Source organism: Pristis pectinata, chromosome 40 (assembly GCF_009764475.1).
Source record: "Pristis pectinata isolate sPriPec2 chromosome 40, sPriPec2.1.pri, whole genome shotgun sequence".
Taxonomy (NCBI): Eukaryota; Metazoa; Chordata; class Chondrichthyes; order Rhinopristiformes; family Pristidae; genus Pristis; species Pristis pectinata.
The window spans coordinates 3844015-3871995 of record NC_067443.1 but is presented as its reverse complement, the minus strand read 5'-3'; the positions used below and the strand labels follow the sequence as shown (position 1 = coordinate 3871995).

At 49.9% G+C, this 27981-nt stretch overlaps 1 protein-coding gene across 1 annotated transcript; it reads left to right on the top strand.

Annotated features, from left to right (window-relative positions):
- The first annotated feature begins 1058 nt into the window (after positions 1-1058).
- On the top strand, positions 1059-11464 carry mcl1b (MCL1 apoptosis regulator, BCL2 family member b). The gene is made up of 3 exons (XM_052045916.1): positions 1059-1497; positions 7625-7872; positions 10773-11464. The coding sequence occupies exons 1-3, from the start codon at positions 1119-1121 to the stop codon at positions 10887-10889; spliced, it is 744 nt and encodes a 247-aa protein (XP_051901876.1). The 5' UTR covers positions 1059-1118; the 3' UTR covers positions 10890-11464.
- Positions 11465-27981: the final 16517 nt, after the last annotated feature.

Sequence of the window (27981 nt, the reverse complement as noted above, 5' to 3'; positions counted from 1 at the left end):
AGAGGGATGAGGAATTAAAGTGGCAGGCAATGGGAAGCTCAGGATCATTCCCCCCCCCCCCCCCCAGATTGATCCAGAGTCCGCAAAGTGATCGCCCAATCTGTGTTTGATTTCTCCAATGTAGAGACAATGTTGTGATTTTCTTCCTTTCAACTTACCTGGTGCATTAGAAAATTTGTTATTATACTGAGTGACACCTAAAAAAAAGGAACTAAAGGAGTATTGGGGTATTCATAGAAATAACACCCAATAGTACGGAAAATCTGCCACCATCAAAGTCCCAAGGATGCCAGATTATTGGAGTACTATGGTAAGATAAGATATCTTTATTAGTCACATGTACATTGAAACACACTGTGAAATGCACCTTTTGCGTAGAGTGTTCTGGGGGCAGCCCGCAAGTGTTGCCACACTTCTGGCGCCAACACAGCACGCCCACGGCAGTGGAAAAGTTTCATGGAAACTCCCAAAACTTCCCTGAGTTGGAGCAGGATCTGGCCACACAGTCATGGGTGTAATAGGGAGGAATGTAGGGCGCTGAGGACACAGCCTCGTGTGGCAGATAACTGCGGCGGAAGGGTTGCTGCGTATCCTTACCGACTGCGGTCCATTGGTCAGGGAGTCAAGGATCCGGCTGCAAAGGGAGGTGTTGCGTCCCAGGTCTAGGAGTTTGGAGATGAGTGTCTTTAGAATTGTGGTATGGAAGGTGGAGCTGCAGTCAACAAATACTCGGCAGGAAAGGCAGCATCTGTGAAGGGAAAAGTAGAATCGAGCTCAACAGCGTCTTAGGCACTGGGCTAGCAGGAGGTGGACGGGATGAATGGCGCGGCGTGCCCACCCTTTCTTGGAATTGCCTGACGTGCGTGGTGACGTCACCCAGAACCTCCCGCCACGTCCTTCCCGTGATTGGTGGAAGTGTGTGGGCGGGCCCATTCTCCCCGTCGTGATTGACATTCCCCCATGACGTAACGCGCGGGGCGGGCCCGGGGACCCCGGGTCCCTCGCCGCCGATTGGCGGACGGGGTTGTCAGTCTGCCGTCAGGGCGGGGAGCGGGAGAAGAAGAAGAGGGAGGCTTTTTTTCCGGAGCCGCCATTTTGAGGCAGTCGACGGCGACGCGATGTCGATGGAGCAGACGATCATGGCGCTGAACCGCGGCTCGGCCAGCACCATGCTGCAGCTGCAGAACCAGCTGTACTGCTTGGGGCCATCACGGAGCCCGGCCAGCACCTCCGCCTCCTGGACTTCGAGGGACGGCTCGCTGCCTCAGAGCCCCGACGAGTCGGAGGCGCCCTGCTTCGACGGCCTGTACCTCATCACCTCCTCGTTGGTCGGCGCCTTCCTGCGGGAGTACACGGGCACCGCGGTGCCGGCGGAGCGCGGCGGCGGAGGATGGCTGAGCTGGGGCCCGCAGCAGAGCGGAGTCGAGCGGCAAGCGGCCGAGACGCTGCGGAGGGTCGGCGGGCACCTGATCGAGAAGCACCGCACGGCGTTCACCGGTGGGTGCCCGCGGGTCCTAGCGCCCGGCCGCGGTGGGAGGGCGGCACCGGCTCCCCCCCCCCCCACCCCCTCCCCGGGCTTCTAGTGTCTGCCCCCCTCCTGGGGCTACTGTCTTCCCCTTCCTGGCTAGTGTTTTCCCCCCTGGGATCTTTGACTACTGGCTCCCCCCCCTCCCCAATCTAGTGTTTCCCTCCTTAGACTAGTGTCTCTTTCTCCTCTTCCCCCCCCCCCCCCCCCCGGACTAGTGTGTGACCACTCCTCTTCCCCCCCCCCCCCCCCCCGGACTAGTGTGTGACCACTCCTCTCCCCCCCCCCCCCCCGGACTAGTGTGTGACCACTCCTCTCCCCCCCCCCCCCCGGACTAGTGTGTGAGACCCCCTTCTCTAACCCCCCCCACCTTTCTTCTCTCCCTACTCCTCCCGGACTAGTGTGTGTGTGTGTCTCCCTCCCTTCCCCCCCCCCCGGGTTCCTTAACCATTGCCTACCCCTCCTGGGCTAATGTTTTCCCTCTTGCTGGGGTCTTTGGCTACTTCCCTATCCCTCCTGGGCTAGTGTTTTCCCTCTGTGGTTAATGTCTTGCCTTTGGCTACTGTCTTCCCCTTCCTGGCTAGTGTTACCCCTCTGGTGTCTTTGACTACTGGCTTCCCCTTTCTCTCCAACCCCCCCTTGGTCTAGTGGTTTCCCTCTGGCTGGTGGGTTAGGCCACTATTTTCCCCTGTTGGACCAGTGGTTTCCTTTTTTGGTTCTTTGACTACTGTCTTCTCCTTCTGGGCTAATGTTTTCCCTCTTGCTGGGGTCTTTGGGTACTTCCCTACCCCTCCTGGGCTAGTGTTTTCTCTCTGGCTGGGGTCTTTGACTATTGCCTTCCCCTCCTAGGCTAGTGTTTTCTGAGGCTGGGAATTCTTCCTTTTGGCTACTGCCTCCCCTTCTGGGTTAGTGTTTTCCCTCTGTTGCAGGGGTCTTTCATTTGGCTGCTAGCTTCCCCTTTTAGGCTAGCGTTTTCCAGGTGTAACTGAGATCTTCCCCCTCCTTAGCTAGTATTTTCCCCATGAGTGTCTTGTTCTTTGACTAGTTACCCCAATCTTGGCTGTTTATAACTCAGTGGCTGGAGTCTTTCTTTCATTGGCTAGTGTTTTCCTACTATGATTGAGCTTCCCTCTTTGGCAACTCTCCTTCCCTCTTTGGCTAGCGTGTGGGGTCTTTGCTCTCTTGACTACCTCCTTTCATTCCTTGGCCAGTGGTTGTAGACCTTTCTGTCCTTGGGCTACTGGCTTTCTTTCCTTGTTAGTGTTTTTCTTTCCCAGCAGCTGGAGTCTTAGCTCGTACTTCACTCTGTATAGGTCTTCATTTCTGTGATGAATATTTACCTCCATGGCTGCTAGTTTCATTTTAACTAGCACTCACCGCTGGTTTGGGTGTTAATTTCACTTCCTTGGTTGGCCTCTCTCTCCCTCGTTACCAGCCTTTCCCTTGACCAATGGGCCTTTGTACTCCTGCTTCCCATCTCTCCCCCCCCCCCCCAACAACCTAAAACAACCCTCCTCTTTCTCTCCCCCCCCCCCCACCCCCAACCCTTCACCTTTTTAATTTTGGGAAGTGTATTCCTTAGAGTATTTTGCTTAAGTCTAACTGCTTAATGTTTATTTGCACTTGTGGCTAGTTGGTTCTCTCACTTCTAGTAGGTGGCTTGTGAGTTTGGTTGATTGGAGTTTCCTCAGTGTTTCGTTTTACTGTACAGTGTCTTGCTTGGGCTTACCAGCTCTTGTTCCCTTTTTTCCCTGCTAAGGAGTTTTATCCATGGCAACAGGATATGTTTTGTTAGTCTTTGATGTGAAGCATAATAAATAGTGTTGGCTGAGTGGTTTGGTGAGTCCTTGACATTTTTAGTGACAAGTTCAAACTGAGCTTCAAAGGGGAGGGGCAAGGTCAGTCAGTATTTGAGTTCCAGTCATTGACTTCTGCAAAATACGTTCAGATTTCCCACATATGGCTCCTGTTGTAATAGTTTCATCTCTAAATAAAATGCAGCCTTTTGCGTTGTTATTTGTGGTGGTTTCACTTTGGTTTGGGTGTGGGAGTTGGCTGCTGTTTGCACTGGGACTTCCATTAAAATCCAGAGGGAGTGTTGCAGCCAAGGGGTTGGGTCGGTGGGTGTCATTTGGCAATGTTCAAGTACTAATGCAACAATCTTTTTCAAGCCACTTGCATTTTGCAAAGATGCTTTCTCTCAAAGTCATACTGAGTGTAAAGACGTCACTTATCACAAAATATTGACTGTAGATTCTGGGGGAAAAAGTTGCTTTCATTTCTGTTTGACTAATATAACAGGCAAGTAATGTCTCTTGTGGGAACTTCCCCTCTCTCTCTCTCTCGGGATTGCGAATTCCTGTTGTGTTTTGGAAACTGAAAATGCTCTCAGCAGCTGTTAGCTAAAGAGCTAGTGTTGCAGTTGTTAAGCCTATCCGAGATACTGATTTTTTTTTCCCCCTCCTTGTTTTCTGTTTGGTCTTTGCAATTCCTTCCCCCATCCCCTCTTCCAGGTTATCCACAGCTTCAGCTCACAAGGAGATTAGATTTTAAAAAAACTGAAGTAACTGGACCTAAAGCAGGGTTCTCAATGTGCAGTAGCTCAGCCAGTGTGGTATTTGAGGACAAAAATGTCCCGTAGTGGGGTCTTCATGGTCACCCAAGGGAGGCTGCTTTGGTTTGACAGGCAAACAGCTCCTCTGACAGTCCAGGAGCATCAAGTTGGCGTTTAAGTCATTGGATTGGGTCTACACCCTGCACCAACATTAAATTGTCCCCAGTAAGTGCTGGGGGTGGGGAGGCAGATCTGAGCTTGCAAACTGTTTGAATAATTGTTGACCTCATTGCTGTGAAGAATGCACACATCGAGAATGTGGTGCACTGTGTGCGTTCATGGTCTGCTGCCATGGTTACCATGGCCAAGATCTGGGTGCCAGAACACGAGCCGAGTCTCGGGCTGCGCTGTGAGAACTTGGGCCGAGAAATTACTTGGTCGGAATTGGCATTGGTCGTGATTGGAGGGGCGAAGCTATGCAAAGAAGGGTTTGGTGGTGTAAAGGTTGTGAGCTGGACGATCGTTCTTCCCATTATAACAGCACTGGGCCTGCCCGCAGAAGAGCCCAGTGGCCCCCTCACCCACGTTTCCCCTCCTCCAAAAATAAATTGAAGCAGCTGTTTGGTTTAGGTAGAGTCCCCTGTGACTCTTGGGCTCCTCAGCTGAGCGTTTATTCCATCTCGGGGTTGCTGAAACTGTTTACTCTCAGAATTTGCATCTGTTTTTAATTTCTGCCCTCACCAGGAGCTGACTAACTTCCTGCCTGCACGCCCCTGGCCCTGTTTCCTGGAGTCTGAGGTCTCCTGCTTTGGGTGGCTCTCTGTCATCTTTTTGCAACCCTCAGGGACACTTGAGCTGTGAACTTGGTTTGCTGGCATTTGGTTTTTGGGGGGGGGGGGGAGGTGGGGGTAGCTGTTGAGAGAGAGTGGTGTAACAGAAATCAGCAGAGTTAATGATTGCGGGTGGGGCGAGTCATAAACTTGCAATGTAAACGCCCTTATCTTGCATTTGTATTAGTGTAGGGGGTGTGGAACTTCAGCCTGCCTCTCCGTTTTAAACCTGCCCTGCGCTTGTCAAAGCTGTCTGCTTTGGAAGACCTGGTTGTGGGAGGGGAGAGAGACCGAGGTACATTTGGTAAGGTGCAGGAGGGAGAGGCAGAGGTACCTTTGATAAGGTGCAGGATATTCAGTCTGATTTTGAAAGTGACTGTGGGTGAGATGCCAAGCTGTAGATGCAATAGATTTGTGCTACTCCCACTGGGGGGTGTTCCAGTGGGGAAAAACCCATTAGCTGTTGTTTCTGCCTTGCAAAAGACTTCCTTAATTGTGCTGACACTTGCAAGAGCAGGTCCAAGGTAGCTCAGTCCTGACTGTATGAGCATCCTCCCCAAGCTAAAATGTTTCTTCCCCACTGAGCCAACTGCCACCAGGTGCGTCAGCATAAGCTGGTTACCTCTTGACTACCAAAGGTGACTTGTTATTACAAGGAAACAGATGGCATAAGCCTGCCCCTGCGCTCTCTCCCCTCCCTGCCGCCTCTGAATTCTGTGCATCCTTTTGCAACCAGAGAACAGGAAGGAAATGAATAATTAAATACCTGCTCTTTGCCTTTTCATTTGTTTTGCTTGGGCAAGATTAATTCCGGGCTCGATGAGAGCATGGCTTAAATAAACTGTTTGTGGTTGAATATAAATAGTCTCTGACAAGGCAGGAATACTATTTAGTTCAGACAGTCCAGACCTGTTTGGCAGGCTTTGAATCTTTTTTTTCCCCCTCTCCTGTACATTGGATGGCTTTGTAGCATGGGTGCAGTGCCTTTCCATACCCCCTGCACAAAGTTGCTGGAATGTTTATATTTTTAGATGTTGCTAGGACGCTTGGCAAAAGGCTTTTGAGATTCCCTGGTCTTTTTCTGCCCTTTCTGCATCACTTGATCGTAAAACTCTTTAGGCTGATCTCCCAGTCTCGTAGCCTTGTACATCACAGCTCCCTTGGGTAGTTTTCACATGATGGCCTCTGTCTCTCACCACCTTCTGAGGCAGAGAGTCCCTGACCTCTGCCAAAGTGCTCAATTTCCCTCTAATCCTTTCTCTAATTAAATCTGCCCCACCTCCCCAGCTATGTGGAAGATATTTCCTGTTCACCTTGATTAAATCTCCCCTGGGTGTTCTTTGTTCCACCAGATTTCAAAAGCACCTTGAGGTGCTTTTCTCCAACCCACTTGTCGGTTTGTGACCTTCACTTTCCCAGCTCTTGCTCCCTCTGCTCCTGGCTTTGGGAGGATTTGTGCAGCTGCCCCCATGCCTTCCTCCTCTATCCTTGTACCTAATAACCAAGTTGCTCAAGATTTTTTTTGAGTGGGGAGATTATCCCTGCAGTGGCTTCCAAGTGCCGCTTGCAAAGATGGTGGCTGGAAACCTGGGAATAATGCTGGGACCAAGGTTACAAAGGAACGCTGCGATATCAGATCACAGCCTCACCCAGTGGTTCACTGGCTGCTGGGAATAATTCGGAACCCACAGTTAGTCACAGCTTGTATTGGACAGAAAGCTTTCTGTGCTGTAAATACCTCCTAAATAGGTTTGTTTACAGCTATTATCTAATCTTCAATCTGCACACCTAGTGCATTCAGCAAGGCAGCTGTACTCTCTGCCAACAGGTCTATCTGAACATCTGCAGGCAGTTGGCAAGGGACTTTAAGGCCTGCCCTTTGATCTCCCATGGGGAGGAGAGTGAGACCGAGACACTGGTGTTTTAAAGTCCATACTCTGTGTTTCCATTATAGCTGTCATTTGTGCAGGGTTAGAAGGGAAACCATCGATACAAGCATCGCATTTCAGTTCCCACTTCCTGCCTATCATCTCCCCTTTGGAGTTGTTTATTGAATACAGAATGCACATTGTCTCTGCATCACCTCTTGAAAGGAATTCCTCCTGTTCTTTGCAGACTTCATTTTCAACTATCTCCAGACTCTCTGCTAAAAGTCCCTCTTGAACCATCCCTCATTCCAGATCATAACTTGCTGTGTGGGGGGTGGGGGGAGAAAACATTCTCTGTTGTTTTGCCAGCTACCTGAAGTGTTGTCTTCTGGTTACTAAGCCCAGTGGCAACAGTTCCTCTTTAGTTATACTATAAAATTCCTCATTTTTGAACACAATCTCTGCTGTAAGGGGAACAGCCCCAGGTTCTCTGGTGGTCTTAGCTTCTCAAAGCCTGATCCGTGGATTCATTCCAACATATCTCCTCCACACTCTGGAAATGCCTAAAATTGATATTATAGTCCAGCTGGTGTCTTATAAACGTTTACCATGACCTTTAGCTGAAGCACTCTGTGTTTGTGCAGTCTTGAATATAGCCATATCTTGCCACTTTTTGGCTCTTAATGTATGTTTAATCAGAAAACTACTTGACCCATTGTGAATGTGATCTGGTGGTGATGTCAAGGTAGGCAGAATCTACAAGGATTGTCCAGTTGGCATGTAACAGAAGGGCCTGTGTTTGGGCTGCATTAATCACTGTGCCTCTTGCTCTCTTTCCCCTTCCCAGGAATGATAAATCGTCTCAACAACTCCAACAGCTGTAACCCCGGAGCCATCTCTGAGGTGGCCGCAGAAATGTTCAGCGACGGCGAGGTCAACTGGGGCCGGGTGGTGACTCTCATTGCCTTTGGGGCAGTCCTGGGCGACCACCTGAAGAAGAATCATCCGGAAAATTGCGTCGATCAGGTGGCCACACAGATCACACAGTACCTAACCAAGGAGACGAGGGAGTGGCTGGAGACTCACAATGGCTGGGTAAGGATGTCCCCATTTCCGCCACCGTGGTCCCTTCGGAAGTCAGCCACGTATACTGTGACCTCTGGGGTCACTCGCTCCCGCTCCCAAACCCTATCTTGAGTAATGGCTCCTGTTCAAAGGCTGAACTATTCCCCGGGCGTGTCACCGAGTGGACCTTGGGTCTGTTTTCACATCTGTGAATGATTAGTCTTTCGATGGGTAGGGTGGAGACTGGTTTTAGTTTCCTGTATTGATCCCAGGAAGCCATTGATTTAGTTTATTGCCATATACTTTGTATTAGTATTGATTTATTGCTGTCACTTGGTACAGTGAAAAACTTGTCTTGCATACCGATCATACAGGTCAATTCATTACACAGTGCAGTTACATTGAGCTAGTACAGAGTGCATTGATGTAGTACAGGTAAAAACAATAACAGTACAGCGTAAAGTGTCACAGCTACAGAGGAAGTGCAGTGCAATAAGGTGCAAGGTCATAACAAGGTAGATCGTGAGGTCAGAGTCCATCTCATTGTATAAGGGAACCGTTCAATAGTCACAGTGGGGTAGAAGCTGTCCTTAAGTCTGGTGGTACGTGCCCTCAGGCTCCTGTATCTTCTACCCAATGGAAGAGGAGAGAAGAGAGAATGACCTGGGTGGGTGGGGTCTTCGATTATGCTGGCTGCTTCACCAAGGCAGCGAGAGGTAAAAACAGTCCAAGGAGGGGAGGCTAGTGTCTGTGATGCGCTGGGCTGTGTCCACAACTCTCTGCAGTTGTACCTGAGACTGAAGTGAAACAAAAACTGGTGCAAAACACAGAACCAGAGACAAATCCATGATAGTGCAAGAGGTGGTGCGTAGTGTCCTGTTACTGAGGTAGGGTTAGGGTTCTAGCACCAGGGTACAATGTAATTCCTTGCGTGTTGCTCACAGAGTAAACAGTATATGTGGTAATGCATGCAGCAGTGAGTGCAAACACAGTGGAATGGTGCAAAGTGGATGTGGAAGTCATAGAAAGGGCGCAGAGGAGATTTACAAGGATGTTGCCTGGGTTGGGGAGCATGCCAGGTTGAGTGAACTCGGCCTTTTCTCCTTGGAGCGATGGAGGATGAGGGGGACCTGATAGAGGTGTATAAGATGATGAGAGGCATTGATCGTGTGGATAGTCAGACGCTTTTCCCCAGGGCTGAAATGGTTGCCACAAGAGGACACAGGTTTAAGGTGCTGGGGAGTAGGTACAGAGGAGATGTCGGGTAAGTTTTTTTTACTCAGTGGTGAGTGTGTGGAATGGGCTGCTGGCAATGGTGGTGGAGGCGGATACGATAGGGTCGTTTGAGACTTTTGGATAGGTACATGGAGCTTAGAAATTACTGGGCTTACCCATAGACCTGTATTTTTCTAAGGTAGGGACATGTTTGGCATAACTTTGTGGGCTGAAGGGCCTATATGGTGCTGTAGGTCTTCTGTTTCTAAGTGTGGTGGAACAACCCAAGGTAGTACCAAAAGTGACAATAACAGAAGAGTTAGAACCAAGGGTTCAGAAACGTGTCTGCACCACCAAAGAGGGGGTGTGTGAGGCCAGCCTGTTGATTGTCATACAGCTTGTGCACTGGTGCTTGAAGGGGTGGGTGGGGAAGCATTACAGTGAGAGCTACATTTCTGCTTGGGCAGTGCCTGTGAATGAACTAGTGCCACGTCACCGGTACAGTATGTACCCTGAGTGTGGGATCTGGATTATGCAAGCTGAGTCATGCCCTGGGGCTGAGTTGCATAACTGCACACAGCGATCAGAGGACAAAGTGTCGTTGGGTGCCCTTGTCACAGAGCCCGGGCATTGTTTACCCCTTCTAGTTTCTCCCCCCATTCCTCCTTGCCAGTGATCTGTCTGCTTGCCAGCAATACGGTGGCAGAGAAATCTGCCCGGGGGGTTCTGAGCTCGCAGCTGTGGAGGTGGGGGCCAGCTGGCAGCTCTTGGTGAAGGGTGCTGTTCCCTCTCTGCTACTGGGGGGGAAAGCAGGACCCGCCCCTAGTTTGTGCCCTGCCACGGATGTGCAGACTGTAGCATTCCCTGCATCCTCTCCACTCCCCACCCTACCCCCAGTGCTGGCTATCGAATCGGTAACTGCCTCGCCCTTCCACTGCTGCCTACATGTGACAGGCTGCACAGACAGATCACTGTAAAAACTGCAGCTTGTTTACTATCTGGGTCTTTTTGGGGGGAAGAGGTGGGGCACCATGTACCTGTGTGCTTGCCTGATTAAAATTAGGCTTGGCAGAAAATCCTGTTTATCTTTTGTATTCACAATGGCACATTACTGAACCTCAAGCAGTCAAATTGCAAAAACGGCCACTACTTTAATGGAAGAGGTGCCTGCCCCTTTAATTAAAGCGATACTTCCTTGTTAGAAAATGCTTGGAACGTTATGTACTTACCCGAGAAGTCCGGGGCATTCTTGAAATAATTGACATGGGAATTGTCCCCAGTGACTTTGCAGTTTTAATCAAAGGGATTACTATCTTGATCTTGGCATGAAACCTTGCCAAAGCAGAGGGTAACAGTGTCAGGGCTATTCACTTAATCCCACTCCTTGTGCTTGTGGAATAAACTGGGTTGCAATACTTAGATTTGGCAGGAAAGGCTAAGCGTATTTTAAGCCCAATCAATGTGTTTTCCTCGAATTCATTTACCCAAGTGTGGGGAGCAACTTCCGCGGTGAGTTTTAAGCAGGTTGCATTTAGTTAGTCCTGCCTGGATCTCTGCTTGGGAATATGGGGCCGCCATTTTAAGTCTGTGCCACCATTCTGTCAGGGTGGTCCATACCCTCGCGATGGAGGTGCTTGCATTTATATAGTGTCCCATGCGGGTCAGAAGTGTGACTCCCGTGCCTCTGTCTGAACGCTGAGTTCTTTACCCTGCAGGACGGCTTCACGAAATTCTTCCACGAGAACAACAGCGAAGAGACGGCAAAGAAAGTGTTGATGTGGTTTGCGGGAGTCGGCATCGCTGGAGCGAGCATCATGCATCTCCTAAGGTGAATTCTGATCCTAGTCCTCTGCTCTCGCATCTGACCCGAAGCACACGGCGTCGCTCCTCGCTTGGCTGTGCTTCCCTGCGCCACCACACCCCCCTGTTTCCCACCCAGGTGTACACGGCTCAGGATGCAGGTTACCGTACCCAGAGGATGTGCGTAAACGGGGGTGTGGTGTCTGGCGGAACAGGCCCTGTACTGAGTTTGGGGGTGGGTGGGGTGGTTGATCTACCCTTGCCCCCCCCAACTACGTGTGTGTGTGTGTGGAACCGGAGGGTCGAGAGCTGTTGTCAGTTTGCCGACTTTTGCTGACACTGAACTTGTGGGACAGTGAGATAGAAGAACTTTGCTTCGTCCACTTGCTGCACACTGTGGGACTTCCTAGGCTTTTACTGTTGTTTTAAAACCTCAAGACTTTTATCCAGACAGTGTTGGGATGCTGAAGCCCTCATGAACTGTTACTGCATTAACTGGGCTCTCACGAACATCTGCACTAGTCTATCATCAGACAGGAAAGATGTCCACTCCAGCATTGTGTGAACTTTGTCTGTCTGTCTCTCTCTCCCTCCCTCCCTCCCTCCCTCTCTCTCTCTCTCTCTCTCTCTCCCCCCCTTTTCTGTTTCCTTCCTCCCACCCCTTTTGCCCAGAGAGGAAGGAGGCGGGTGGGGAAGGTGGAGTGGCGAGAGATCGGGATTGCTGTGATCAGAAGGGGTTTTCGTTGGGGGGTGGGGGGGGTGGGGTGCGGTGGGTGGATGCATTCAAAATGCACATTGTCACAGTACATTGCCACTGTCTGGTATATTGACAGTACTTTGATCCACAACAATTTTTGACTCTAATGAATTTAATAAATTTGTGTATGTATTTTGGTTGATCAGGCAATGTAATAAATCTTAAGGGGGGGGGGGTGTCTTGTGGTGAATAGGGACAGGAAGTTTCTTTAGAGATTAAGCGGTTTGCACCTGAGGTCTTGGTTTTTGTCTCATGCCTTGAATGGTGAGCGTGTGCAGGGTTAAGGCACAAGCTGCCAGATCTACAGCGTCTTGAGCTTGGGGAGTTCCCTTGGTGCGCAGAAGGACCTGCTGTCTGTGGACCTGTGGATCTCCACTTGAAGCCCTTGCACTGTAGTGGCTGAGTAGCACTGTGTACTCACTTTGTAATCGTTAATATAAAACCTTTAATCTATAACATTGCAATCCTTTCTTGATTTTTTTTTATTTAAGGCTACATTCCCGATTTTTGTTTTTAAAAATTGTTCCTGAGTTTGGAAGGATTTGGAATCTGATACTGGACTTTCCCCAGCCCTCTCCTTCCATGTAAGATTGGCTGCTCCTTGGTAACCCATTAGCTCAGAGGCTTCCTCTTCACCACCGCCGCACCGGGATGCTCTCCTCCATGGAGTCCTGCCTCGATGGGGCTTGAGGGGGCCTCTGCTCGCTTGGCATTGATGGGTAAGCAAAGCTGTTGACTTTGATGTCTCCTGATGGGAAGACGCACCCCTGTCCCTCTTCCCTTCCCTTCATGTTTATCCAGCTGGGCTTACCCAGTTGGCAGAGTGGATTTAGTCCCATGTCAAGATCTTGCATGACCCAGTGTGGGATGATTTCCAGTTGTGGTGCTTGGTGGCTCCCTACACTCGATCGAACCCTTGTTTTAACATGCACTTTGCCACTGCTTTCGAAAACTGTAACTCAGACACGAGGTCCAAACAGAAGGATGGCCACTTTGCTTAGGTGCACAAAGGAGGAAATATCTTTTTGTTTCTCAAACATCACCACTAGGTAGGTGTGCTTTGGTTCTTTCTGACTTGCTGTCAGTTGCACCCCTTCACAAAAGCCCCTGAAGTTTACATGTTGGAAATGAAGGCATGGTTCAGCTCTCTACCACGGTGTAGCCTTGAAGTCAAAGGCCACTGCCATTTAACAATTGTTATTGACGGCAGCTTACTGTAAATTAAATGTATTTTTTGAAAGAACTGTTTCTTGCTGTTTTATTTCTGCATACGGATGTTCGTGACCCATATGTTCCATCTCCAAGGAGAAAGCTGTGGTAAATTGGTTTATTATTGTCACTGTACCACTGAGGTACAGGGAAAAACTATTTTGCGTGCCATCCATACAGATCATTTCATCATATCAGTACATCAAGGTAGTAGAAGGGAAAAGCAATAACAGAATGCAGAATAAAGTGTTACAGTTACAGAGGAAGTGTAGTGCAGGCAGACAATAAGGTGCAAGGTCATAAGGAGGTAGATTGTGAGGTCAAGAGTCCATTTCATCGTACTAGGGAACCATTCAATAGTTTTATAACAGCGGGATAGAAGCTGTCCTTGAGCCTGGTGGTACGTGCTTTCAGGCTTTTGTATCTTCTGCTTGATGGGAGGGGGGAGAAGAATGTCCAGGGTGGGAGGGGTCTTTGATTACATTGGCTGCTTTACTGAGGCAGTGAGAAGTGTAGACAGTCTGTGGAGGGGAGGCTGGGCTGTGTCCACAACTCTCTGCAGTTTCTTGCAGTCCCGGGCAGAGCAGTTGCTGTACCAAGCTGTGATACATTTGGATAGGATGCTTTCTGTGGTGCATCAGTAAAAATTGGTGAGGGTCAAAGGGGACACGCAGAATTTCTTTAGCCTCCTGAGGAAGTAGAGGTGCTGGTGAGCTTCCTTGGCCGTGGCCTCAGTGTGATTGGACTAGGACAGGCTGTTGGTGATATTCACTCCCAGGAACTTGGAAGCTCTCGACCCTCTCAACCTCCACTGTTGATGTAAACAGGAGCGTGTGCACTGAACTGGCAGGCTTCTGCTGAACTCCCTCTTCATCTTTTCTCCCTCACACTTACCTGGCTTTCCTTAAATCCTGATGCAGGGTCTTGACCCAAAATGTCGACAATTCCTGTCCTCCCACAGATGCTGCTTGACCTGCTGAGTTCCTCCAGCAGTTTGCCTGTTACTCCAGGTTCCAGCATATGCAGTCTTTGGTCTCCTTAAATCCCCCCCACTGCTCCCTCAATCTCACAAACTGTTTCCTCTGAATTCCTGCTTGAATTTATTTACGACAGGTGTTTAGCCTCTACTTCATACAGAGGACATTACAGAAAGGGATAGGAGTCAGTGTAAATTGAACACTGGACAGTTCTGTTAACTGGGTTAGTCAGTGGTTGGTTCAGCAAAAGGTTGGGACTGGAAGATCCAATGGGACAACGTTTGACACAAGAGGCCTCATTGAACTAGGTTGGAGGGAATGCTTCCAATATTGGATGCTACTCATGGGTCTCGCTCTCATGTCTGGGTTGAGTCTCACTCTTGGCGACTTGAACACAGGTTGACGCCTCACTCCTGCACTACCATCAGTGCCATAAATGTAAAAGACCCCACAGAATAAAACCTCTCACTTATCCCAGTGAGAACAAAGATCTGAATTAGCCAATTTCATATTACTCTGGCAGGTTGGCATCGATTCTGTTCCCTTGTAGAGCAATCCCAGTCTCCTGCTTATTTTCCCACAGCTCCCTCACATTCCGATCAACTCCTGCTTGGGCTACCCCCAGCTCGGCAGTTTACAGCGGCTGATTAACCCACTGACTCCCGCACGTTGTTGGGATGTGGGATGGAACTGGAGCACCTGGGGGAAACCTATGCGGTCACGGAGAGTGTGTGAACTCCACACACAGACACAGAGAGGGACACACTCTGAGAGGGGGACACGTACTCAGGGAGGGACATAACGCGGATGGGGAGAGAGGGACACACTTGGGGGTGGGAGACACAGAGAGGGACACGCAGGGGGAGAGGGAGACATGCACAGAGAGAGTGACAGAACAGGATCGAACCGGGGTCTCTGGAGCTGAGAGGCAGTAGTGCCCCACTGCCCTCCATTTTATTGAACCCCTCTGTGCACAATGACGCGGCTGCATTTCCCAAACCATGGCTGCACCTCGAGGGTGCCACAGCGGTGGTGAAGTGGTCTGGTACTTGACCGTGGCAAGTACCCTCGACATCTGCAAACGAGCTGGTCGTGACGGGGAATGGCGATTATGTGCTCTGCACTGCTCTGTGGTGGTGATGGGGGCTCAGAACCCATTTGAAAAGGGGAGCTGATGTCCTGTGTTCAAGGTCTCGCCCACACAACTGCACACTTGGTTCTTGTACACTAGGTGTACGAAATAGAGGGACACAGATTGGGTTAAAAAAATTTCTCTCCCTCAAGCAGACATGTCTAGTACTGGAGCGCACTAGGGTGGGGGAATCTGAGAAATGTAAAACAGCCACGGAGAGGGAGAGATGGGGACACACACTCGGAGGGGGGCACATACTTGGAGAGAGGGACACACTCAGAGAGAGGGACATGGAGGGGGAGGGGGGCACACGCTCAGAGAGCGATCGTCCCACGGAGGATGGAATCTGGAATGCACTGCCTGAGGTAGCGATGGAGCGAAAGACTTGATAATTTAACTGGCAGGCCGTTCCCTAGGTTACAAACAGGACCTGCTTTTACAGACGTCAACCAGTCGATTTTATCCACACACAAAAATCACTCTGTGGTAACCGTAACTCTACAGTGTGACTGGCATCCGAAACACACAAGATGGATTTGAAAGAGAGATCACTAAAAGTAGAGGAGGGGGTGGGGAAGAACTAACTTTGCTATTCATAGGATCGAATACATGTGCATACACTGAACCTTTGAATTTAATAATGGATGAACCAGTGTCCGTATGTTGGATGTTCTTAATCTGGAGGCAGCCTGTATCTAGATCACTTGAAACGCCAAGGCAGAGAAGGCTTTGCACCAAGTGAGTTTTTCATTGTACCTGTGCATTCATGTCCTTGCGTAGATGACAATAAACTTGACTTTTTGAGTGCAGGCAAATGGGTTCAGTATAGCTGGAGGCTTGATGGTGACCATGGACGTGGTAGGCTGTAGGGCCTGACTCTAATTGAATGCGTCTCTTCATTTAATATTCCCTCTTTTCAAGATTCAAGTTACTTTACTGTCATTCACCCAGATGCTCTAAAAACACGTGGAGGAACGAAATGTCGTTTCCCCCAGACTCTCACAACAGAGGACGTACATGAAACAGAAGACATACAATAAACGCAGACAAAAATATTGTGCGGGTACAAACAGTGCAAAAAAACGATGTATACAGAATTCAAATTTAGTGCAAAGTTAGTTCAAAACTGAATTAGATGAAGAACGTACAGAACTCTGTGTGTTACACTAATTGTATAAACATGTTCAGCAGCAGCCAAAGTTCCTATTCGCCGTTGTGCAAACCAGGGCTTTTGGTATTGGTATTCATTTATTATTGTTACTTGTACCGAGGTACAGTGAAAAACTTGTCTTGCATACCGATCGTACAGGTCAATTCATTACACAGTGCAGTTACATTGAGTTCGTACAGAGTGCATTGAGGTAGTACAGGTAAAAACAATAACAGTACAGAGTAAAGTGTCACAGCTACAGAGAAAGTGCAGTGCAATAAGGTGCAAGGTCACACAAGGTAGATCGTGAGGTCAGAGTCCATCTCATTGTCAATAGTCTTATCACAGTGGGGTAGAAGCTGTCCTTAAGTCTGGTGGTACGTGCCCTCAGGCTCCGATGGAAGAGGAGAGAAGAGACAATGACCCGGGTGGGTGGGGTCTTTGATTATGCTGGCTGCTTCACCAAGACAATGAGAGGTAAAGACAAGTCCGAGGAGGGGAGGCTGGTTTCTGTGACGCGCTGGGCTGTGTCCACAACTTGCGGTCCTGGGCAGAGCAGTTGCCGTACCAAGCTGTGATACACGCATCTGTCTGAAACTGTCTCCAAGGTATTCAGGAGCCTGACGGCCTGGGGGATAAAACTGTTGTACAGTGAGGGAACCTGATTTTGGGAGTGTGGGGAACTTAAGGTGAAAATTCCAGGCTGTGACTCAACACTTTTTAAACATCAGAAGAACCTCTCCAGGAACTATCCCACCTCTTCCATGTTTCTCACCCAAGGGCACGGCAAACACCATGTGGAGCCCCTCTCATCCCCGTCCCTTGAAACTAAATCCCATCTGCTGGAGAATTGCCGGGGCTCCTGGATTGTGGGAGTACAAGGTTCCCCCTACCCTGCCACACTTGGATCCGGTACAACCGTGTGTCTTCCCTGTCCCATTCCGAGCACACCCTCCTTCCCGAGCGAATCTCCCCACATTGTCGTGTAGTGCAGGTGAAATGGACCTTGCCACCAAGAGAGCCAGGGGAGTGGGATCCTTCTCTGGGGCTGGCTACCTTGGTCGAATAGCTCGTCCCGACCCAGATGGAGAGTGTCAACCCGAAATGTCAACTGTCCACTCCACAGATGCTGCCTGACTTGCTGAGTTTCTCCAGCTTTTTGGGTGTTGCTCATTCCTTCCCCGTGTGTGGATCTTCGGGCTCCTGTACCTCCTCCCCAATGGTAGTAACGAGAAGAGGGCATGTCCCGGATGGTGAGGGTCCTCAGTGATGGATGGCGCCTTCTTGAGGGGCCGCCTCTTGAAGATGTCCTCGACGGCGGGGAGGGTTGTGCCCATGATGGAGCTGGCTGAGTCTACAACCCTCTGCAGCCTCTTGCGATCCTGCGTGTTGGAGCCTCCGTACCAGGCGGTGATGCAACCAGTCTTCCCATTCGTGCCTGAACCGCCATTCAATAAGATCGTGGCCCGTCTGATTGCATCCTCGTTCCCGCCTACCCCCTCAGAAACCTTCCGCCCCACCCTGTGCTTGTCAGGAAACCACCTACCTCGGCCTCAGGAATATTTAAGTTCTCTCCTTCCATCTCCCTTTGAGGAAGAGAGATCCAAGGACTTGCCGTCCACCGAGTAAAAAAAACCGCAACAACTTTCTGTCTTAAACGGGCACCCCTGGTTCTAGAGTCTCCCACAGGAGGGTCGACCCTCTCCACACCTACCCCCTCCCCCAGGATCCTCTACGTTTTGACCCAGTCCCCTCTCACTCCCTCAAACCCCAGCGGACACGAGCCCAGCTTGTCCCACCTTCCCTCATGGGGCTGCCCGCCCGCTCTGAGGAGACGCAAGATGGACTGCAGTCGGTTTCATTTATTGCATCTGGTGCGGCCTCCCTCGCCCTGTCTACCGGAACAGCCGGGATCTCCCGGCGGATGGCCGTTTCAAATTCCCCTTCCCGTTCCCGCGCCCGCGTGTCCGTCCGCCGCCCGGTCTTGAGGCCAGACGCGGTTCGGAGGAGCAGCGCCTGGGCGGTCTCCGTACCCTGGGGAGTGATGCAGCCAGTGGGCAGGAAAGAGCGACGTAGCTTGCGATGCAGAGCAGCGTTGCAGCTCTGCATTGGCAAACCCGCTCAGCCTCTGAATCATCGCAGTTAGCCCACCTTGTGCCCCGCGCTGGGGATGACTAAGTGGCAATCGCACGCTGTCATGCAACACATCAGGGGCAGTCCCCAGTCAATGATGCTTGAGGCGTTGTGTGCCCTGGGTCGGACGGTTAACAGTCAAGTCTACGTGTCACAGTCACTTGGAAGCATCAGTAACCTCAGTGCTGACTCATTTCACCGCTCGTCAGTGGGGGCGATGGTTAGAGGAACAAGATTCCTTGCCAAAATAGCAACAGAAGCAACTGGTAATACTCAGCAGGTCAGGCAGCGTCTGAGGAAAGAGAAACTGTCAACGTTTCAGATCTGGGCTGGGAAAGAGAGAGAGAGAGAGAAAAAAATCAAATGTTTCCAGTTTTTTAATTTGTTTTCCCATTCTACCCTTGTCAGGGAGAGTCTACATGTCACAACTCTCCCTACAGCCTGGACATAATAGTACAGTACAGCACAATACAGGCCCTTCAGCCCACAATGTTGTGCCGACCTTTAAACCTCGCCTAAGACTATCTAACCCCTTCCTCCCACATATCCCTCTATTTTAAATTCCTCCATTTGCTTATCTAGCAGTCCCTTGAATTTGACCAATGTACCCGCCTCCACCACCACCCCAGGCAGCGCAGTCCATGCCCCAACCACTCTCTAGGTGAAAAACCTCCCTCTGATATCTCCCTTGAACTTCCCACCCATTACTTTAAAGCTATGCCCTCTTGTATTGAGCATTGGTGCCCTGGGAAAGAGGCGCTGGCTGTCTACTCTATCTATTCCTCTTAATATTTTGTACACCTCTATCATGTCTCCTCTCATCCTCCTCCTCTCCAAAGAGTAAAGCCCTAGCTCCCTCCGTCTCTCCTCATAATGCATACTCTCCAAACCAGGCAGCATCCTGGTAAATCTAATCTAATCTGTTCTCGATGCCTTCCCCATCAGGTCATACAACAGTATAGCAGAGGAACAAGCCTTTGACCCATGATGTGCCAAACCAATTAAACCGGTAATTAAACGCCTAACTGAACTTATGCCTACACAATCCCCATATCCCTCCGTTCCGTTCCCTGCACATCCATGTGCCTATCTAGGACCCTCTTAAACGCCTCTATCGTATCTGCCTCCAACCCCACCCCTGGCAGCACATTCCAGGCACCCACCACTCTCTGTGTAAAAAAAATTTGCCCCCCACATCTCCTTTAAACTTACCCCCTCTCACTTTAAATGCATGCCCTCTGGTATTAGACATTTCGACCCTAGGAAAAAGATACCGACTGTCTATCTATCCCTCTCGTTAGCCGACTTCCATATAAACCTCTATCAGGTCTCCCCTCAGCCTCTGCCGCTCCAGAGAAAACAACCCGAGTTTGTCCGACCTCTCCTTATAGCTCGTGCTCTCTAATCCAGGCAGCATCCTGGTGAACCTCTTCTGCACCCTCTCCGAAGCCTCGCTGATCGTTTTTTTAGATGGGGAGGTGTCTTCGTTAAAGCTCACTGATGCATTTTCCAGTAGGGAATAGTGAAGGGGAGTTGCATTGTTGAAGGCTCAGACCTTTAACCAAGTCACATTGGACCTGTGGCTATTACTTTCAAAGGAGAGATGTCATATGGTAATAAAAATCCTTCAACCAACATCATTGAACCACATGACCTGCTGCACCGTGATCCTTGTCTGGCCTTACTAAACCTTTCCGTAGCTCCTTTACAACCTTCCTCACAGCTCCAGAGACCTCAAGGGTTGGAGAATCAAGAACTAAGAGGGCACAGGTTTAAGGTGAGAGGGGAAGAGATTTTAATAGAACCTGAGGGGCAACTTTTTTTCACCAGGAGGGTGGTCCGTATATGGAATGAGCTGCCAGAGGAAGTCATACTCATTACAGCATGGAAGCAGGCCCTTCGGCCCAACTAGTCCATGCCAACCAAGATTCCCACCTAAGCCAGTCCCATTTGCCCACGTCTGGCCCGTATCCCTCGAAACCTTTGCCATCCTTGAACCTATCCGAGTGCCTTTTAACTGTTGTTAATGAGCCTGCCTGACCCACTTCCTCTGGCAGCTCGTTCCACATGGGACATGGAGATACAAACAACATCTAAAAGGCACATGGATAGGACCTGGATCAAGTTCCTGGGCGTCAACATCTCCGAGGATCTGTCCCAGGCCCAACACATTGATGCAATCACGAAGAAGGCAGGCCAGCAGCTCTACTTCATTAGGAGCTTGAGGAGATTCGGTCTGTCACCAAAGGCTCTTGCAAATCTGTACAGATGTACGGTGGAGAGCATTCTGACTGGTTGCATCACCGCCTGGTACGGAGGCTCCAATGCGCAGGATCGCAAGAGGCTGCAGAGGGTTGTAGACTCAGCCAGCTCCATCACGGGCACAACCACCACCCCCCCCCCCCCCACCCGGCCATCAAGGACGTCTTCAAGAGGGCGGCGCCTCAAGAAGGCGGCATCCGGCACTGAGGACCCTCACCACCCGGGACACGCCCTCTTCTCGTTACTACCATCGGGGAGGAGGTACAAGACCCACACTCAGCGATTCAGAAACAGCTTCTTCCCCTCCGCCGTCAGATTTCTGAACGGTCCGTGAACCCGTGAACACCACCTCATTATTCCTTTTTGCACTATTGGATATTTTTGGTAACTTATAGTAATTTTTATGTCTTGCACTGTTTTTCCTGCTGCAAAACAACAAATTTCACGACATATGTCAGTAATAATAAACCTGCTTCTGATTCTGACAGGGATATGGGCCAAATGCAGGCACATGGGATTAGTTTGTATAGGCATCTTGTTCATGGACCGGTTGGGCCGAAGGGCCTGTTTCTGTGCTGTATGACGACGAACCAGGTTCAACCTGACCTCCGCCACTGTGTGTGTGTGTGTGTGTGTGTGTGTGTGTGTGTGTGTGTGTGTGTGTGTCTGTGCACATGCGTGTGGAGATTGCACCTTCTCCCCGTGACCGTGTGGGATTCCCCCCGGGTGCTCCGGTTTCCTCCCACGTCCCAGAGGCAGATTAAAAGGTGAACTGTCCGCTGTAAGTTACCCCCCAGAGTCGGTGAGAGGCAAAGAAATCGGACAGGAGTTGGAGGGCATGAGGGATTACATTGTACGACAACAGAGAAATGAGGACTGGGGGAGGCTAAATGTGCTCTAAAAAGTTCTGTGCTGTGAGCAAGAAATCTCGCTGTGTGCAAAACAAGCCCCCAGCGAGGCCTGGTGACCGCAATTCACTAGAGGGAAGGAGTTTAGATCGACACTTGGTCCCTTGACAGATGCAATGGCACACCTAGTTAGAGCCACTGCCTCAAGGCTCCAGAGACCCAGGTTCGATTTTGACCACCAGCGCTGTGTGTGTGTGTCTCGTATGTGTGTCTGTGTGTGTGTCTGTGTCTCATGTGTGTCTGTCTCGTGTGTGTGTGTGTGTCTGTCTGTCTGTCTGTGTGTGTGTGTCTCGTGTGTGTGTCCCTGCACATCCATGTGTGTGTGTGTCTCGTGTGTGTGTGTCTGTGTGTGTCCATGCACATCCATGTGTGTGTGTGTGTGTCTGTGTGTCTGTGTGTGGAGTTTGCACCTTCTCCCTGTGACCGCGTGGGTTTACCCTGGGTACTCCGGTTCCCTCCCACATCCCATGGACATGCGGGGTCAGTGGGTTAATTGGCCCCCCTAGTGGGTGGGTGAGGGGTAGAATCTGGGGGAGGAGGGAGGGGAGTTGGTGGGAAGTGGGGAGAATGAAATGGGATCAGTGTAAATAGAACATAGAACAGTCCAGCGCAGGAACAGGCCCTTCGGCCCACCATGACTGTGCTGAACATGATGCCGAATTCAACTAAATCTCTTCTGCCAGCCCTATCCCTCCACTCCCTGCACATCCATGGGCCTATCTAACAGCCTCTTAAACCCCTCTACTGTATCTGCCTCCACCCCCACCGCAGGCAGCACATTCCAGCCCCCCACTGCTCTCTGTGTTACAGAAACTTGCCCCGCACATCTCTTTTAAACTTTCCCCCCTCACCCTAAATACATGTCTTTTAGTATTTGACATTTCTACCCCGGGGAAAAGATTCCGACTGCTTACTCAATCTGTGCCTCTCATAATTTTATAAACTTCTATCAGGTCTCTCCTTAGCCTCTGCCGCTCCAGAGAAAACAACCCAAGTTTGTCTGACCTCTCCCTATAGCTCATGCCCTCCAGGTGGACCTCTTCTGCACCCTCTCTAAAGCCTCTACATCCTTCCTGTAATGGGGGCGACCAGAACTGCACACAACTCTCCAAGTGCGACCTTAATAAAGTTTTATACAACTGCAACCTGACTTCCTAACTCTTGTACTCAATGCTCCAACCAATAACGGCAAGCATTCGCTACCACCCTATTTACTTTCAGGGAGCTATGGACTTGGACGCCAAGGTCCCTCTGTTAAGGGTCCTGCCATTAACTGTGTACATTCCCCTTACAAAGTGCAACACTTCATACTTGCCCAAATTAAATTGCATCTGCCACTTCTCCGCCCATATCTGAATGGGCAGTTGATGGTCAGTACTAACTCGGTGGGCCGAAGGGCCTGTTTCCCTGCTCTACTTCTCTACAGCTCTGTAACTTGAAATCTCTTTCGTTCTGTTTTGGTCAGGAAACAGTGGTGTCAAGAAACCCCAAATTTGCAACGGAAGTTTTGCATACGAGTTGCTAAATTTATCAGATGGTTCTTCCGAAGTGGAGTACTGTTTTTAGTGGTCTTGATTCTCTGTGTCCTGAATGCATAAGAATTGGAAGGGGATCTGATCTTATCATTTCACTCCAGGGCAGTGGAAATTCCCCCAGTGGACTTTCACCAGGAAAAATCAAAATCAAAACCAAAACTGCAGATGCCGAAGATTTGAAATAAAACAGAAACTTGGCAGGTCAGGCGGCATCCTTGGCGAGAGAGAGAGACGCAGTCAACGTTTCATCAGGTCCTAAAGTCTAACTTGCCAGGCAAGTTCCACAAACATGTCATTAACAGCCCATTACATGGACCCAGAATCTTACTGCTCTGATTCATTCCCCCATTAAGCCGTTTTGGTGCATCCTATCACAAACTTTGGTATTGGTTTATTATTGTCACTTGTACCCAGGTACAGTGAAAAACTTGTCTTGCATACCGATCGTACAGGTCAATTCATTACACAGTGCAGTTACATTGAGTCAGTACAGAGTGCATTGATGTAGTACAGGTAAAAACAGTAACAGTACAGAGTAAAGTGTCACAGCTACAGAGAAAGTGCAGTGCAATAAGGTGCAAGGTCACAACAAGGTAGATCGTGAGGTCAGAGTCCATCTCATCGTATAAGGGAACCGTTCAATAGTCTTATCACCGTGGGGTAGACACTGTCCTTAAGCCTGGTGGTACGTGCCCTCAGGCTCCTGTACCTTCTGTCTGACGGGAGAAGAAAGAATGAGCCGGGTGGCTGGGGTCTTTGATTATGCTGGCTGCTTCACCAAAGCAGCGAGAGGTATAGACAGAGTCCATGGAGGGGAGGCTGGTTTCCGTGATGCGCTGGGCTGTGTCCACAACTCTCTGCAGTTTCTTGTGGTCCCGGGCAGAGCAGTTGCCGCACCAAGCCATGATACATCCAGATAGGATGCTTTCTATGGTGCATTGATAAAAGTTGTTAAGTGTCAAGGGGACATGCCAAATTTCTTTAGCCTCCTGAGGAAGTAGAGGCGCTGGTGAGCTTCCTTGGCCATGGCGTCTATGTGATTGGACCAGGACAGGCTGTTGGTGATGTTCACTCCTAACAACTTGAAGATCTCAACCCTCTCGACCTCAGCACTGTTGATGTAGACAGGTGCATGTACATCGTCCCCTTTCCTGAAGTCAGTGACCAGCTCTTTTGTTTTGCTGACATTGAGGGAACGGTTGTTGTCGTGACACCATGCCACTGGGCTCTCTATCTCCCTTTGTTCTACACATCGCTGCCCTCACCTTCTCTCCTACTGAGAACTAACTTGGGCCTCGGGTCGGAGAGACCAGAAATGACTCTGTTTCTCTTCCCACAGATGCTGCCCGACTTGCTGAGTTTTTCCAGCATTTTCTGCTTTTAGTGAATAAGCTAACATGTTCGTGAATCACTACCATCGGGGAGGAGGTACAGGAGCCTGAAGACCCACACTCAACGATTCAGAAGCAGCTTCTTCCCCTTCACCATCAGATATCAGAACGGTCTGTGAACCCATGAACACTCACTCGTTATTCCTCTTTTGCACTCGTTGATTATGTAATTTATAGTAATTTTATGTCTTTGCACTGTACTGCTGCCTCAAAACAACACATTTCTCGTCATCTAAGCCAGTGATAGTAAAAATTCTGACCCCTCAGTCTCCTACGCTCCAAGGAATAAAGTCCCAGCCTGCCCAACCTCTCCCTATAACTCAGGCCCTCGAGTCCCGGCAACGTCCTCGTAAATACTTTCTGCGCTCTTTCCAGCGCAGGGCGACCAAAACGGAACGCAATATTCCAGCAGAGGTCTTGTCCACCCATGTCTTGTACAATGTCCCAAACATGTACCTGCAACCTCAGAGATTGTGCTCCCCTAATTCGTGTAAATCAGTGATAGTAAATTTGATTTAAAAACAAGGTCATAGAGGTTGAAGCAAGGGGAATTCCTTGATGGAGTGAAGCAAGATCAGATTAAGCACCTCAGTCCGTGTATAATGTTGTATACTCTGTGTAATGCTGTAGAATCCAGCCTATAGGGTCATGCTTGGCAGTCTAGCCTAAACAAGTGAAAGTAAGTGCCCCTTATCTTAGGAAGGATGTTGGAGAGGGTTCAGAGAAGAGTTACGAGGACGATTCCCAGAATGAAAGGGCTTACATACGATGAGCGTTTGTCGGCTCTTGGGCTGTACTCACTGGAGTACAGAAGAATGAGAGGGGACCTCATGGAAACATTTCGAATGTTCAAAGACTGGGCAGAGTAGATGTGGCTGAGCTGTTTCCCTCAGTGGGTGAGTCCCAGGACTAGAGGGCATAGAATTAGAGGGTACAGGTTTAAAACGGAGATGAGGAGAAATTTCTTTAGCCAGAGGGTCGTGGATTTATGGAATTCGTTGCCACATACAGCTGTGGAGGCCCGATCATTGGGGGTGTTTAAGGCGGAGATTGATAGGTATCTAATTAGTCAGGGTATCAAGGGATACGGGGAAAAGACCGGGAATTGGGGCTAGATGGGAGAATAGTTTAGCTCATGGTGAAGTGGCGGAGCAGACTCGATGGGCTGAATGGCCTACTTCTGCTCCTTTTGTCTTGTGAAAGATGCAAAAATATCCAGTCCTTGTACAAATTGAACAAAAGAACGAGGTATCTAAAGTTGGAGGATTCGATATCAGGCAAAATCTGACATCAGGTGGGAGATACTGAGATAAAAGACTCAAAGTTCAGTCCTCCGACTGATAGCCCCTTCTCTCCTAAGTTCCAGGAACAAACAGCGTGCTCCCGGGCATCAATCCTTCAGGATCTTGTATATTCCGATGGGATCTCTAACTGTGTACCTGCTCCACTCAATCCAAACCCCCTCAGAGCTGGAATCCAAGCATAAAGTCATGGAGTTATCCAGCACGGAAACTGGCCCTTCGGCCCAACTGGTCCATGCCGACCGAGGTGTCTATCCCAGCTAGTCTCATTTGAGGCCTGTATCCCTCTAAACCGTTCCTATTTACTGCTGAGGCGTTGGTCAGACCGCATTTGGGACATAGTGAGCCCCTATCTAAGGAAGAATGTGCTGGCCCTGGAGAGGGTCCAGACGAGGTTCACAAGAACGATCCCGGGCATGAAAGGGTGAATGTAGAAGAGTGTTTGACGTCTGTAGGCCTGGAGTATGGGAGGATGGGGGGGGGGGGGATCTCATTTGAACCCACTGGATACTGAAAGGCCTGGATAGAGTGGACGTGGAGAGGACGTTCGCATCAGCAGAGAGTCCGGGATCCGAGGGCACAGCCTCAGAATAAAGGGATGTCCCTTCAGAACTGAGATGAAGAGGAATTTCTTCAGCCAGAGGGCGGTGAATCTGTGGAATCCATTGCCACAGAGGGTGGTGGAGGCCAAGTCATTGGGTGTATTTATGGCTGAGATTGATAGTTTCTTGATTGGTGAGGTATTGGTATTATTGTTGGTTTATTATTGTCACTTGTACCGAGGTACAGTGAAAAACTTGTCTTGCAAACCAATCGTACAGGTCAATTCATTACACAGTGCAGTTACATTGAGTTAGTACAGAGTGCATTGAGGTAGTACAGGTAAAAACAATAACAGTACAGAGTAAAGTGTCACAGCTACAGAGAAAGTGCAGTGCAATAAGGTGCAAGGTCACAACAAGGTAGATCGTGAGGTCAAGAAACCATCTCATTGTATAAGGGAACTGTTCAATAGTCTTATCACAGTGGGGTAGAAGCTGTCCTTGAGCCTGGTGGTACGTGCCCTCAGGCTCCTGTATCTTCTGTCTGACGGGAGAAGAAAGAATGTTCCGGGTGGGTGGGGGTCTTTGATTATGCCGGCTGCTTCACCAAGACAGCGAGAGGTAAAGACAGAGTCCAAGGAGGGGAGGCTGGTGTCCGTGATGTGCTGGGCTGTGTCCACAACTCTCTGCAGTTTCTTGCAGTCCTGGGCAGAGCAGTTGCCGTACCAAGCCGTGATGCATCCAGATAGGATGCTTTCTATGGTGCATCGGTAAAAGCCGATGAGCGTAGGGGACATACTGAATTTCTTTAGCCTCCTGAGGAACTAGAGGCACTGGTGAGCTTTCTTGGCTGTGGCTGCTACGTGATTTGACCAGGACAGGCTGTTGGTGATGTTCACTCCCAGGAACTTGAAGCTCTCAACCCTCTCGACCTCAGCACCGTTGATGTAGGCAGGTGCATGTACACCGCCCCCTTTCCTGAAGTCAATGACCAGCTCTTTTGTTTTGCTGACATTAAGGGAAACGTTGTTGTCATGACACCGTGTCACTGGGCTCTCTTTCTCCTTCCTGTACCCCGACTCCTCGCTGTTTGAGATACGGCCCACTGCGGTGGTACCATCTGCAAACTTGTAGATGGAGTTAGAGCAGAATCTGGCCACACAGTCATGAGTGTACAGGGGGTAGAGCAGGGGGCTGAGGACGCAGCCCTGTGGGGCACCAGGGTTGAGGATGACCGTGCCGGAGATACGCAGGAAGAATGGTGTTGAGAAAGAAAACATTCAGCCATGATTGAGTGGCAGAGCAGATTCGATGGGCTGAATGGCCTAATTCTGCTCCTACGGCTTATTTAATGCAGGACGTAACGTTCGTACACTTTATCTGAGGCAGGTATAACTTCCCCTGAGACTTGGGACCAAACCATGGCACGTTGAATGGCTGGGGCATCGTTGCCTGAGTACACGTGACTGGGCCTGCGCGCAAGCTCTCCGTGACGTGGGCTGTTGTACAGGGCTCTGGGTTCCCTGGTCAGGTGCGGTCAGAGGGAAGGGCGACTTCTGGGAGCTCAGCGTTTCTGCATTGCAATTCTTGGAAACTAGATTGGGGGTTGTGAGAAGTGTCAACTTCTGTGCTTATCGCTGAGCCGCAGGACTGACCACAGTGACGGTGGTTCCCTGTGAACTGCAGCGAAGTGTTCAGTCTTCGCAATGCCCCTGGTGACGTGTGTGTCTGTGCCTGTGTGTGTGTGTGTGTGCGCGTGTGTGTGTGCCTGTGTGTGTGTGTATGTGTGTGCCTGTGTGTGTCTGTGCCTGTGTGTGTCTGTGCCTG

Coding starts and splice junctions, on each gene's coding strand:
- mcl1b (XM_052045916.1), top strand. CDS start 1,119: ATGTCGATGGAGCAGACGATCATGGCGCTGAACCGCGGCTCGGCCAGC. Junction 1,498..7,624: donor GCACCGCACGGCGTTCACCG/GTGGGTGCCCGC, acceptor TCCCCTTCCCAG/GAATGATAAATCGTCTCAAC. Junction 7,873..10,772: donor TGGAGACTCACAATGGCTGG/GTAAGGATGTCC, acceptor TTTACCCTGCAG/GACGGCTTCACGAAATTCTT.